Source organism: Cupressus sempervirens, chromosome 10 (assembly GCF_028749045.1).
Source record: "Cupressus sempervirens isolate cs-2001-9-10 chromosome 10, ASM2874904v1, whole genome shotgun sequence".
Lineage (NCBI taxonomy): Eukaryota > Viridiplantae > Streptophyta > Pinopsida > Cupressales > Cupressaceae > Cupressus > Cupressus sempervirens.
In genome coordinates, this window is record NC_143127.1 from 462577473 (window position 1) to 462592467 (window position 14995).

Sequence of the window (14995 nt, forward strand, 5' to 3'; positions counted from 1 at the left end):
GTACTCCTAGTCCTTAACCCTCCGGGGTCTATTTAAGGAGATTTATGGCATTGTAAAAGGAAGTTCGGAGTGGAGTTTGAGAGGAGGTACTGAAAGGAGAAATTATCTCCAGATTTATGCTATTGTAAGCCCTTAGGGCATGTTTTGAAGTTTATTTTCTCTGTACTATTTGTAATAGCTTATTTTCTCAGTTAATACAATTTCCCTTTTCTGTTGTGTCCATTCTGTTCTTGGGTTGTGTCCCCATCAGTTGCCCTCACCAATCATCAAAAGACTTAGCCGAAGGAGTCAACAAGAAGGGATGCAAAAGCTTTAAGATTGATTGAGGTAGGCATGAAAAAAATAAATTTTCCCAAAATAGTAGCAGCTAATTATTCAAAGGAAGCATGGGATATCCCTGAGAAAAATTTCAAAGGGACTGATAAAATCTATGTAGTGAAGCTACAAATGATTCGAAGGGAGTTTGAGAACCTTCAAATGAAAGATAATGATCTATTTCAGATTTCAGCTCAAGGACCTTTGGTTTGATAAACTGGTTGAAATCAAATGAAGAAGATTATGAAGAACATAGAATAGTGGAAAAGATATTGAGGATTCTGCCTCCAAAGTATGATAATTTTGTGATGATCATTGAAGAAGAAAAAGACCTCACTACCTTGGCAATGAATGAGTTGATGGGTACTCTTCAAACCCATGAGCACGGGATCAACAAATCGAAAACATCTTCCCAAGAGCATGCTTTCAAAGCTTAGTCTAATACAAGAGGCAGGGGGAGGGAAAGAAATGGCTCTGGTAGAGGCTCTAGAGACAAAGATCATGGCAAGTCTGGAAAAAGGAATGCTAGAGGAGAAAGCTTAGGATGAGAAGGAAATCAAGAGGGGGAAAGTAGCTCTCAAAATAATATTACAGGAGGTAAGAAGAACTACAACTCTAACAAAAGTAATGTAGAATTCAATTACTATCATAAATTTGGGCATTATACAAGTGAATGCTGGAAAAAGCAAGGTGGTCAGTCAAGGCGGAATGCAAATATGGTTGATGTGAATGTGGGTGAAGTAAACAATCCCACATCCTTCATCATGTGTAACATTGGTGAAGAAGGCAGCCCTAAGGTATGGTATTTGGACAATAGTTGCAGCAACCACGAGTGGTAATGAAAGTCTTTTTCCATTTATTGATAAGAATTTCAAATGAAAAATTAGAATGGAAAACAATGGAACCATTCCTATTGTGGGCAAAGGATCTATATTGGTCCGCACCAAGAAAGGTGAGAAGAGAGAAATACAAAATATATATATTGTCTTGGGTATGAAGCACATCCTAATGAGTATTGGACAACTCATTCAAAATGGTTATAACATTAGTACATTTGACCCCATTTTAGACCAAAATTTTTGACCATCTATTAAAATGTTTTAGATTGGTCGGAATATGCAAGGAAAAATATCATTTAAAAAAAATCCATGCCTGTGTTAGTCAAAATTTCAACCAACACTAAGTGTTGTTCGAAATTTTGACCAACACGGGCTTCATCATGTTAAAATGAAAAAGGTCGATTTCGCTATTTCATTGTTAGTCCAAGGTTCAGTGCATGAATACAAACACACCACTTTTAGGGAAAATGGAAATGCATATATCTTCTATAGAGGAAGTGAGGGCATCCACCCTTCCTTAGTTGGTTCTGATAATCAGAAATCTAGATTCGTCAACAATGGCAAATCTTATATTAAGTAAGTCTCAAACTCTTTTGATTGATCGATTGTTGATTCTAACATTTGAGATTGATATCTTTGCTAGTTTTATTCTTTTGTAGTTGTTATCTTGGTTTGCATACCGGTATAAATTGAAGTAATTTTTTGCATACCCACAATGTGTTACTCTAGTATACATGGATCCAGAGGCCCTAATTTGGATTTGAGATAATATTCAAACTCGAATACCCTATTGTATAGCCCTTATAATTTTCTAACCATGTGGCCAATTTGACCGCACGCAGGAGTTGCATGCTAGTTGAATACACAAGGACAAGTGTAGGAATCGAGAATTGTGGGTTTTGTGCCAACTCCCATGGCTTCAGAGCTTAAACTGGTAGATGTTTCTATATAAACCCAATTTCATTTTGCACACAAGCTTGATCATATACGTTTATGGGTACTTTCTCATGATGATTGATAGGTTTTTCAACAGGACAAAGAATGAAATGTGCAATTGCAGGCATGAATTCGTACACGGGATTATCCTGCTTCACTGTGGTTTAATTCCACTCCTCTTTTGAAATGTCAAGTACAAATAATGTGAAGAGTAAGCATATACAACCACTTAGAGAGCATAGAGCACTTAAAGAAATGAGAAATACAAAAACAATTGACCTAGAGAGCCTTAAATTGCAAGAAGAAGAGTGCATCTCATCAAACCACTATCTTAGGAGTTATTTTAGTAGTTTACAATCTTCTACATGTCTCCATGTACTACTCCTGCACATCCAATAATGACCAAACACAAGAAGCTTTAAAACTTCTCACTTCACCAATTTCAACTATTTTTAAGACTTACAAGCTGAAGCTACATTTATTTCACCCAGTTTGCCAAGAAACACCATAGAGAACTTGTTTACAATGACCTTTGTTAGAGCCTAGAGGTATTTATGGATGAGTTAGTTACAATGTGGCAAGAAAAATCCCAAGAGTCCTCAATAACTAAAACTTTTGATTTTGAGCATTTTAGCATCATTGAAACTCCACAAATTTGTCTTTTTATCTTCTATGATGGTTTCTTCTGTGACCAAAACCACCTCTGATGAGTCTCACTGCATAGTGATGCATTTGACACAAGCCGAATTGTCTACTTAAGCACTTGTTTCATCATGATGTTGACATTCATAGCATTCAGATTAGGTAGAGTACCGCTGTCTTTGTCATGCACCAATGATTCGATCTCAAAAAACCTTTTCATATGAAATCTTGCTGAAATATTCATGAAAGCATCTGCTACGAGTGAGACTAGTGACTAAGCTAGCTAAATTCAATAACTTGAGAAATTAATTTTGGATCTGAGTGAAAGACTGCAAACTATAATATTTCAAATCTTGGCATGTCATTTTCCTTGTTTTGCATGCTGTAGGTACAATCATCCAATTGTTGTTTTAATAATTGAAACTGTCAGACCATCCCTCCATAATGTGTACCTAACATGTTTTCTTTTAAAGATGCATATACCATAAATGTTTTTAATTTCTTCTATTATGATCCATGACGAGAAAAATGATATAAGCAACATATAGGGAGTTCTCCCTTGCATATGTCATGGTGAATTTCTTTGAAATGGAGAGACATTAGGATTTATGAATGTGGCACTGGACATTCAACCATCAGCATGGTAAATGATGAAAGATCAACTAAAGATTTATTGCACAAAATTATCACATAGCTAGGAAACCATGTATTTAAGAAAATTAGCATTCAAGATTTCCAGAAAACGATATAGTTTGGAGCTTGTGCCAATCATGTTTACAGTAGAACAAGTTGCCAAGAAACTACAACACAAATTCCTCAAAGATTTTTGTCAACTGTGAAAATACTTTGAAACAAAAACTATGATTAAGAATAGATGGGGGAGCTACAAATAACCAAACATTGATAGTGGTTACATATAATGTTGCAAGAAATGTACTGGTTGACCATAATAGGTTTATAAAAAGGGCGAAAAATGTTGGGAAAGTTAGTTAAAGTATACAACCTATCATAGACATCTAGGAATTTATGTTCCCATGCTGAGGTCTGTGAGAATATTCATAGTCTAGATGTACAAAAGCCTGTTCTATGTAAGGAAGAGATTCCAATTTTTCTTGAAGTGCTTCTCCAATGTCATGAGTATCCTGCAAGGGCATATCACTAGGTAGCACAATGTCAACTTCAACAAAGAAATGAGACCCAAATGTGTAAGCTCTGATGGTATCAATATAGCGTATGTCTTTGTGATGATTCCAACAGAGATATGTTATTTTTTGCAAATAATCAGGCGATGCTGTTTTCCCCACCAAAGAATTCACATTCTCCAAAACTGTGCTTGACCATGTCCTGATTGTATAGAGTGCTAACTGCACAAAAGACCCACTATCAGCTTTAGTATTTCAAATTATACACATTAATATAAACTTGAAGCATACTTGGCATCTGCTTGGAGGAAGCCTAGTAATCTGTATTTTGGCTTTAGTGATCACAAGATTATACATCCTTCTTACTACCACCACCATACAAATAACTTGATAGATACTAAATCAAAAAGAATACATCCTCTTTGTTATTGTGCATGCCTGCAGCTATTATTACTCACTAGCATTCTAAATGCTTCTAAGAATCTAAACTTAGGATTTAGTGTGATTGTTATCAGTGTCACCATCTATAAAGAGAAAAGTCTGTATCCCTATATGTACATACAAAGAGAGGTTAGATATGGTAATCCTAAAGGAGCCAATTGGTATTATCTACAGGCATGTGTTCTAAACACATTGTATACATACATATGCCTTGCAGTAGTTGTTACTATCATCTTTGAGGAAACGAAACCCCAATAGTGTTCTAAACAAAAAAGACCTCCAGAATCAAGTAATGCAAATGGTCACATCTACTTGGACTCTTTAAAACAACTACTAGTTAGTGGAAAGTGGAAACATATTCTATGTTTGATGTGGGTTATACGAGCTAGCTAGGAGCACATATATAGACATTATTTTTCTTTATTAACTACATAGGCATTATTGTAGATAATGTGAAGTATCCTATGTTACAGTGTAAAGTAAAAGGTCAGAGAAGTGCTTACCACTATTGCTCCAGCTAGATCAATCCACCAGTAAAATTTACTTCCAAGAACTGCAGTGATGAGACCAATTGAATTGGTGATGACATCAAAGAAATGATCTTCGGCATATGCCTTTACTATCTCATTTGTAAAAGTCCAACAATAGATTACAAGGACCAACTTCACAACAGTAACTGAAACCATAATTCCAACAACCTAGAACCACCTATCTCCTTCTAACAATACACCTCAATTCTGCATAATTTAGGAATGAAGTTGATGTAGTAGTATTACTTATATGTAATATGCAAAAGTAGCTCATTTAAAAGACAATACACTAATGATGGAACAGATGGAAAAGAGTAGAACAAAAGCAGAATATTTGGTGTAGAACAAAAGCATACTCCATATCACATTTAAGCTCAATATTTTATAGCTCCAAAATAATGATCAGAATAAACAAGTATTAAACTCAGCTTTTAGTATAAGGAAGTATGCCTTCATTTTGTTCACTTTTGCATCACTAGAAAACCATGTAAATCAGGCCAACTAAAACTCAACATCAAGGATTTCTATGAGTATTTTCATTTGTATCCACTTACAGAATTTTGACAAAAACAGAAAGCTAGAGCTCAAGCCACTTATACCATGTAATTCCTTCAAAAATGGTGAAGGGAGTTTACTGATCCAAAATATTAACAATCACCTAATGATGTTCTATTTAAGAACATACATATGGCCTCCAACACTTGAATATTATTTTAACTTCGCAAAACCATGTTGTTTAAAGGATTTAAATCATGAGCACAAAATTGTATCTATGGTTGTAATTATGTCTAATAAAATATACTATATTTGCAGTAATAGGATACAAAGCTAAACAAGTGACCAAAAAAGCATATAATATATCTTCCATGTTCATGAAAAGTTCAAATTGTCATGAGAACCATTAGGCAGAAATAGATATCTTGTTCTTAAAGGTATATCCTTGAATGGGAAATTTACCTTTGAAACAAGTTGTCGAATAGACTCTAACATGATCTGTAGTCCCAATGTAGCCATAACTAAAGAAAAAACTAGAATTCCCTACACATGTAGCATTTTATTATGAATTAATGCTAAATTAGTGTTAGACAATCCACAATGCTCATTCTTTGAGCAATGAATACTGACCATGACAAAAAGAATATGAACATTCACACATCAATGAGTAACCATAGCAATAGAAAACACAAACTATAATGAACAATCTAAAACAATTTCTTACACTAATCAAGAATAGAATCCATCTTCAGTTATATTGATATCTGCTATGAAATTACTCAAAGATCTTAATGAGTCTCATGCTAATCTTATTCATAAATTAAAATGAAACCCCCATTACTAAGGATGCAGGGTAGCACATAAATGCAATTTGAAATAATAAAACATCAAGTTGCAAAGCTTAAGGTTAAAAAATAGTAACATCTTTGGACTTTGGATCTTTGCAATGAAAAAGTTTCCCATATGGATGCTTCCCTGTTACATGGGATCTCTTATCAAATCTCAAATAAGAAACCAAAGGATAAGAAGTCAAGAGGCCATGAGAAGAACTTAAAGTACATAATATATAACAAGCACAACTAACGAGTGGAAAACCTAATTAATAACCATCAAAGTTGCATAAGTTTTAGGTCATGTTATTGCTCCCCTAATTTTTATGTAGAGCATTTGGTGAATATTCAAGATACAAAAATAGGTATTGTAGCAAAGAAAAGGTTTGATGCAGAAAAATCAAAAAGGGGATGCACTTGCTTAAAACATCTGTTCCTTCAATTTTTAGGAAGTTGTAGCTTGTCCTAGTTTTCTCTACCGTCCCAAACTTGTTCTCATGGCTATTAGATTCAAGGTTTTGGTGTGCAGATATAAGCTAGGTTCAACTTGGAAGTGTTTGATGATTTATTGGTATTCCCACCTCAAACACTATGTTGACTGATATGATATTTATATGTATTGTAATGCTTCATTTTTTATTGAAACCTGTCCACATTCATTCTTTTCCTCCAATCAGGTGACAATTACTATGGAGCAAGAAAATTGTGTGATGGAAAACTATTTGCTATTTTTTTTTTGCATGTTTTCTATTCTGTAAGCAATTATTTACATCACAAACTTAATATTTTTCTGCTTGTACTTTGACAGAAAAAACATGATGTGCATCTTAATGTTGAAGATCCTAATGCTGATGACTATACTAAGCCACAGGTAGATGATTCACAATTAAGTGATTGGTTAAATTAGGATGTAATTGAAAGCATATTCGACAACTTTGTTACTGGTGACTGGTCAAAGGCTGCTCATCGAGGTGAAACAATGGATGAGAGTGATGAAGATGATGACTCTACCTATGGAGATTTTGAAGATCTGGAGATAGGAGAGAAATGTGGAGATGAAGCTAATGATAGCCTGGAGGACAGTACAAATTTGAAGTCTGCAGAAGAACAACGAAGATTGAAAAAGCTTGCACTTTGTGCCAAATTTGATTCTCAATATCCTTTTGGCTATTTTTTTTTCCAGTCATACAAATGCCTACTTTAAAGATATTTAGTTTCCATGGTTCATAACATTGTGAAAAAATATTCTTGGACAACACTGTGTATGAGATCCATCCTTAGGATATGATGCAGGATTACAAGTCCAGAGTTTCCCTTGCATGGGTGACTACATTGCAAGAGCTGGGAAAGTCTATTTCTAGAGAATTAATGGTAATTAGGTACACAAACACCTGGGCACAATAAATATGAGTGGGAAGAGCTAAATGACTATCTACTTTAAGGTTGGGAATTAGGATAGATAAATGGAATGTTCAGATTAGTAGTAAATAAATTTAAACAAAAAAAGATTATCAATTTAGCACGAACTTAAAAGTTTAGGTGGTTAATTTAATACATAGACAATAATTGCTCACAAACTTCACACATTATGTATAACTAGCCTTCAAGAACGCCCTAATCTAGGAAGACCGTCCCAATTTGATTTTCTGTGTTTCTTAGTAATTTTAGTTGTTTCTCTTAGCCCTAATTACTTTATTTTCCTGTATTCCTTATTGCTTTGCAAATTTCTCAAATTTGAACTCTTCCGTTTCAAACTTAATAGGAACTCTTTGCTTTGCTACTTTGTAGAAATTTTCCAACATTGTCAATGGAAAGATGGTATTCACTAGCCACCTCCAAGCATCCAAAAGCACCTTTGAATGTGGTATCCCTTTTGAGATCACAATTTCTTCCACACAAGATATCTACCACTTTGTAGAGGATTGCAAGCGATGCATTTTTGAGTTTGTATTTGACTTGTGTACTTGCCTATCTTCTCACCAATCCTTGGCACTGATTTTCCTTAGGTACATGAAGATCATTGCATGCATGCGATCCTTTGACTCGATGGCCACATTAGAAAGTTGACCAATTACACAAAAATATGAGTAGAAAACTAAATAGTTCCCTTGATCACACATTTGACTCACACTTGAAAACTTGTAAACTTACAGAGAATAAACACTAAAGTTGTAGAGTTGGTTTTTGGACTTCAGTGGATGAGGGTATATTAGATTGAAGAGATGTAAGAAATAGAAAGAGACACATAGGTACTGGATGAAAATCTTGAAAAAAGGGATAGATAAGTTTAAGGGGAGACCATGGCCTAGAACGTTATTGACATTAGAATTTTTTGTGAAAGGACGGGGTACCACTTGTATGATAGGATTGGTTTGAAGATTCTTCAAATGTGTCAAGTTTTAATGTAGCATCAATCAATAGGTTTCTAAATATAATAATTACTTACAAAGATTTTGGAAAGGAAATGGATCCCCACACAAAAAGGCTCCCTTGAAGTTATTGAAGTTTGAATAAAAGTTCTTGTGAAATTTGTCTATTTACATGGCCCAAGGAGTTTCTGACAACTCTGGTTCATATTTGCAGGAAAAGATGCAAAAGAAAAGTAAAGACATCAAATTTTTGATGAAATGAACTGTAAAATAGAAGTAAAAAAGTACAGTTTTCAAATGACTATTGGATTTTTTATTGTAAAATTTGGCTTATATGCATTTGAGAGGAAAATCTTATCATAAATATTGGATGTAAATGAAATGTGATTTATATCACTAGTATCTTGTCAACCTTGGCATGTTTGTGTACATTTGGAAAGTGAATATTGTTGTGCACATTAGCTGTGAGTTGTTTCTTCAACCTATGTATGTAATAGTGTTGTTACTGTAGCCTATAGTGACTTCCATAGTTGGTCCAAATCATAAGATTTGCACACATGTTGGATTTGTCAAGTTTGTCTATTTGCCAAATTGTGCAAGAAATTCAAGATTGTTGGCCTTAGTTTGCATTATCTTCTCTCCTTTTCCTATTGTACTATATAATCTTATGCTTAGATTAGGATTAGTTAGTTGCAATTTTGTTTCAATTTTATGATTTTTAGTGTTAGGTTTTCAAAGAAACAGAATGATGAGTGTTGTGTGATCTGAGTCCAAAAAAATGATTCTGTTGTTTATCATTAATCTTAATCATGCTAAGTCAACGGATTTTTCTTAGTTTTTCAGAAATATACAGTTCAATTTATTCATTGTGGAAAGAATTTGGTTCTGATCAAAATCTACAATAATTTTCTTGTTTCAATACAACCCTACATACTTTTGGATGACACAGCCCTGCTTTGTTGCTCAAGCATCATATAAACTTGCAAATTTTCATAGCTCTGTGGATTTAAAACCTTTTTAGGGTAACTTTGGATGTCCAACTTGGTATGTCAAAATGTGCAACAGGATATAAAATAGATCTAAAAAAAAATTCCAGCCACATCAACTTAGGTCAATGGTGAGACTTCTCACTGTCTCAAATCTGTGATACCACAGACACTTTGCTTCAGTACTTGGTCACTCAGATCCAAGGAGATCAATATGTAGCCAACAAAGGATTTATGTGCAAGTACACACTGGAAATCAGTAACAATAGATGAGTCATTTAGTTTATGATCCTCAAACCAACAAAGACTATCCTCATCTAGGAATTAGTGAAGCACTTTAGCAACCTGCAACATTTAAACAATTTATCTTATGTTCTTATTAAACATAAGTTATAAAAAATAAAAAACATTTGTTGGTGAATGCCAATTTTCTCAAATGACATGTAGAATAGCTTGCGCCTTTATTGCTGGCAATGATATGTCTCTCTAGATCCCAAGATTGGTGTTTTTTTTAAAAAAAAATTCTTTTGACAATATTAATACAAATTTCTTACATGGAGGGTTTTGTGAAAATACTAGTCTTGATTTGGATGGATCAACAGTTTATGCCAAGCTTTTCATCTAGAGAGCTTTCAATTTTAGAAGTAGATGCTTATGTTATGATGTGTAGCAATCTGGATCTGATCATGGCCAGTGACTCAATATTTTTAATTGATTTAGAAATGCTACTCGTATAGGTAGTATTTTCATATTTACATTATTTTGCAGGTGAAGAAGATGAAAGGGTTGAAGCAGAAGAAGGCTCACCTAATGGAAATACAAGTAAATGGTGGAACAATTCCAGAAAAAGTAGATTATGCATACAACATTTCTGAGGAGGTACCCATTGATGCTCTTTTCTAGAAAGATGAAATGATTGATGTTATTGGTGTTACAAAGGGCAAAGGGTATGAAGGTGTTGTAACTAGGTGGGGTGTAACAAAGTTGCCTTGTAAAACACATAGAGGTTTGCAAAAGGTTGCCTATATTGGTGCTTGGCATCCAGCCAGAGTTTCCTTTACTATTTCCAGGGTTGGGCAGAATGGATACCATCATTGTACTAAAATGAATAAGAAGATTTATAAGATTGGCAAGCGATACTAGGAATTTCACATTGCAGTCATTGACTTTGACTGGACTGAGAAGGATATCACTCCAATGGGTGGATTTCCTCACTATGGTATTGTGAAGGATGATTATATCATGATCAAAGGATGTTGTGCTGGTCCCAAGAAGTGAGTTGTGACTTTGTGTTAAGGTATTATCCACAACTGGTTAAGGTATTTGTGTGTATAAGTAATCAAAAATAGTTTTAGGGAAGCCTAATCATTTTATAGCAATATAGGATCCATCCACAACTGGTTAAGATATCTGTGTGTATAAGTAATTGAGAACAGTTTGAGGGAAGGCTTTACAAGATAGCTTGAACAATCTTATTAATTTATTATGTTTTCTACAGTGATCTGGCTTTATAATATTAAATCTTTTGTAGTTGATGTAATGTATGTGCACTGTTATTATCTGAAAATTCTTTTTCCATGTTGAAGCATTCTTCACTATTAAATCACTTATTCTAAAGTTACAATCCCATGGGAACTCTGATATAGGATAAATGATTTTGGCATTGATGGAGAAATGGCTGCAAAAACTTTTGAACCCAAGTTTGCATCGTTTAAAAATCACGTCACAAATATCCTGGGTGTTCAACTACTAGAAGTTGAGGTAAGTGAGCTGATATTCACCTATTTTAAACAATTTTTAATTTTTCTTGACTATCAATTGTTTCAGTCTCTATCCATGAAGTGATGTTTTTTGAGACCATACAAGTTACCATCATAATCTTTTGATTTTCTATTATCCTCAATTATACATGAAGTTGGGAAAGAAGCCTATGGCTTAGTATTGTTCATTTGGATGTCTTGGTTATCATTTGCTGAAACGTATTCTTCACAAATGGGGAGTCTGCTCCTCAAGTCATGCTCTTGAGTCTCTACAATACTAATAATAAAAGTAGAGTTTTGCTGGTTTTAATGTTTTTAATTGTGTTTCATTTCACTTGTAGTTTAAGCATCTGTTAATGGCAGCTATTGGCATAGAAGGTATTGGAGGCATTCTTTTCATCTTTGGTAGCAGTTTGGTGGCTTATTTGCTGGTCTGTCTTTCTTTTAGTGTGCCTCAACTAGATTCTAACTATGGGTCAATTCTTGCATTTTTTTCCAGACATTGTATTGAGTAGTATTACTTTTTGGCTTCCTTGTGGCTCATTTACTTAGTAGTTGTGACACCAATTGTGTATGGCTTCTACAACTATGACATGGCTTCATTTGAATATGTAACTGAGTTCATTGAGTTCTTGAAGGTATGTACTTTTAAAATCACATGTTTCTGATCTTTAATTTAATGCATAATTTCATATGTAGTTTGTCTTAATAGGATGCAATTTGGATATGACTTGTCTGTAATGAAGTTTATATTTTTGCAAATCACACATTACTATATAGAAATAATTGCTTTTGATAATTTTGATTTTGGGATTTTCCCTGGTGCTGCATCTTTGGGATTTTCTATTATTTATGCTTTCTATTAATTTCTCCTGGTTCATATGAAGTGCAACATAAGAACCTTGTTAAATTGCATGGATGCTATGTAGAAGGAGATCATCGTATTTTGGTCTATGAATCTCTAGAAAATAATAGTCTTGCACAAGTTTTATTCAGTAACAATATGTGGTCACCCCACTTACCTTGATTTGTAAGCATTATTTTGCATCCACTCACATAGTATCAATGCGAATTAGCAGGTAATAAAAGATCTGACATCCACCTCGACTGGCCTACTCGGCTCAACATCTACATTGAAACTGCATGTGGGCTTGCTTATCTTCATGAGGAATCCAATGTCCAAATAGTGCACTGAGACATCAAAGTAAGAAATATCCCATTGGATAATTGTTTGAGCCCCGAGATAGCAGATTTTGTGTCATTGGATCTCAAGCTGGTCAAAGATGCTATCTTTGGGTTCTCTTTCAATCACCATGACTTTGCTTTATTGCTGCACTTTTATCATTGTGCATTTGAAAGTAAATATTTTGCTAATAAAACTACAGCCAGGGAGCAATCTGTAGTGGTTGAAATATCCTTTTATTACCTCTTAATCAATTCTTCAAAGGACTAAACAATCTATCTTAGGAAAATTACTAATAAAAACTTCAAATGAGTGTGAATGAAATCTAAATACAGAGACAATAGACCATGGTTATCTCAAAGTTGGGTCCTGCTAATGGACCAGAAAATGTGATTTTATATTTTGATTCTCTTATCATCAATTATTGTGATTTCTCTGTAACATTATTGATTGTGGAATTTTGAAGTGTCTGAGTATTCATTTTCCCAAAATATGTCCATATCCCTGCAAATGTCGGATTCTCCATGAGATGGTTCCAATATCATATACACACTTTTCTTCTTTGTTCCATGTTGTATCAAGCAATTAGTTCTTATTCAAGTCATTTAATTTGCAACCTTTTAAATCTCTGCAAAGATAAAGTTGGAGCAGGAGAGTTTTTCTTCTCAAAGGTGTCTTCTAATTGTACAGCATCCATTCCATTATTTGCTGAACTAGATATGTCTTGTTCATTGAACAGATAATGGAATGGATGCTTTACAATCAGAGGAAACCTTTGAAAAGAAACTTTTTTCTACTCCAAATTTATCTTTGTAGAGATTTAAAAGGTTGCAAATTAAATAACTTGGATAAGAAGCAATTGCCTGATACAACATTAAAAAAAAAATTCGACCAAACATTGGTGAAAATTTTGACCAATGCTTGTTAGTTTTCTACCAACCATTGGTCGAAATTTCCACCAACTAAAAATAAAATTGACCAACCATAGGTGGAAATTCCCACCAATGTTAATTTTTTTTGACCAAACATTGGTGAAAATTTTGACCAATGCCTATTAGTTTTCTACCAAGCATTGGTCAAAATTTCCATCAATCAAAAAAAATTTGACGAATGGATTGGTTGAAATTTTGACCAATCAAAAATTTTCAATGAATGGATTGGATGAAATTTCAACCAACATTGACAAATTAGGACCACCAAAAATTAAAAAATTTCGACGAATGTATTGGTCAAAATTTTGACCAACCTATAGGTTGGTTGAAATTTCAACGAGAAAAACTTCAACAAACATCTTGTCAAAATTATGACCAATATTGGTCAAAAAATGAGGTCAAATGTACTAGTGTAAGGTGCTAATGGAAAATGACAAGTGTGTCATTCATGAGAAATATGGGAGTAAGAATGTTCTAGCAGTAGTCCAAATGACAAGGAACCAGATGTTCCCTTTGAGGATAGATACTTGTTTCTCTTCTCAAATTAGTGGTGCACCTCCCAAGCATGCATGTACAATATTACGTTAGCAATCAGCTTAGAAGAGCATGATTGAAGACCCCTCCAAGATGTGGCATCTAAGGTATGGACATTTTGCCTTTGTTAGTTTAAATTTGTTGTTCAAGAAAAGAATGGTAGATGGTTTGCCAAACATTATAGATTCATGTGACAAGTGTGAGGCTTGTATTTTGGGTAAAAAACATAGGCTTCCCTTTAATTCTTGTAATTTTAGAAGGGCAAGGGTTCCATTAGAGTTGGTGCATTCTGATTTAGTTGGCCCTATGCAAGTCACTTCTATTGGGAGGAGTACTTATCTTATGACATTCATAGATGATTTCAGTCATAGGGCATGGGTGTATTTTATGAAAAGAAAATCAGAAGTATTTGATAAATTTGTTGAATTTAAAGCCCAAGCTAAAAAAGGATGTGGACATTATGTAAAATTCCTAAGGTCAGATAGAGGGGGGAGTATACTTCCAATTCTTTTGTAAAGTTTTTTAGGAAAAATGACATCAAGAATGAGCTTACAACTAGTTATAGTCTGTAACAAAATGGAGTGGTTGAGAGGAAGAATATGACCATCATTGAGATGGCAATGAGAATGATGCAAGCAAAGGGACTCCAAACTAAATATTGGGGAGAAGTTATTGTTAGAGAAAAAGGTTAATTTAATTTAATTTATTAAATTACCTTTTTTCCCTTCTTAATATTTTTCTTTATGAATTTTTTAGCTTTCTCTATTTAATAATTAATTAGTAATTATTAAATAGCTTTCACCTTTAGGTTATCCTTTGTAACTTATTAGGTTACCCTTTTCAGGTTTCGATCTCCTTTTATAAGGATTGATCTCTTTGCAATTTATAATCTCTTCATCATTTGAACATACAATTTGCATGTTTACAAATCAAACCCTTGCCTCTTCTTGTCTTTTTTCTTCTCCATGATAGGTTTTCTACATGCAGGTATTTGAGGGCTTTGTGGATTTGATTTGCATATTTGCTCAAATCCTTCATGGTATCAGAGCTAGATTTGTTGT

The 14995-nt window shown here is 33.9% G+C and overlaps 1 protein-coding gene and 2 pseudogenes across 1 annotated transcript; 2 read left to right on the forward strand and 1 right to left on the reverse strand.

Moving 5' to 3' along the window:
* Positions 1–1469: 1469 nt before the first annotated feature.
* Positions 1470–12151, forward strand: LOC149534696 (uncharacterized). The gene is made up of 5 exons (XM_089806064.1): positions 1470–1730; positions 11172–11286; positions 11627–11716; positions 11801–11923; positions 12032–12151. Exons 1-5 carry the CDS (start codon positions 1543–1545, stop codon positions 12149–12151), a joined length of 636 nt encoding a protein of 211 aa, XP_089662190.1. The 5' UTR covers positions 1470–1542.
* Positions 3749–6178, reverse strand: LOC149534697 (metal tolerance protein 11-like; annotated as a pseudogene).
* On the forward strand, positions 7458–10821 carry LOC149534698 (large ribosomal subunit protein uL3-like; annotated as a pseudogene).
* Positions 12152–14995: the final 2844 nt, after the last annotated feature.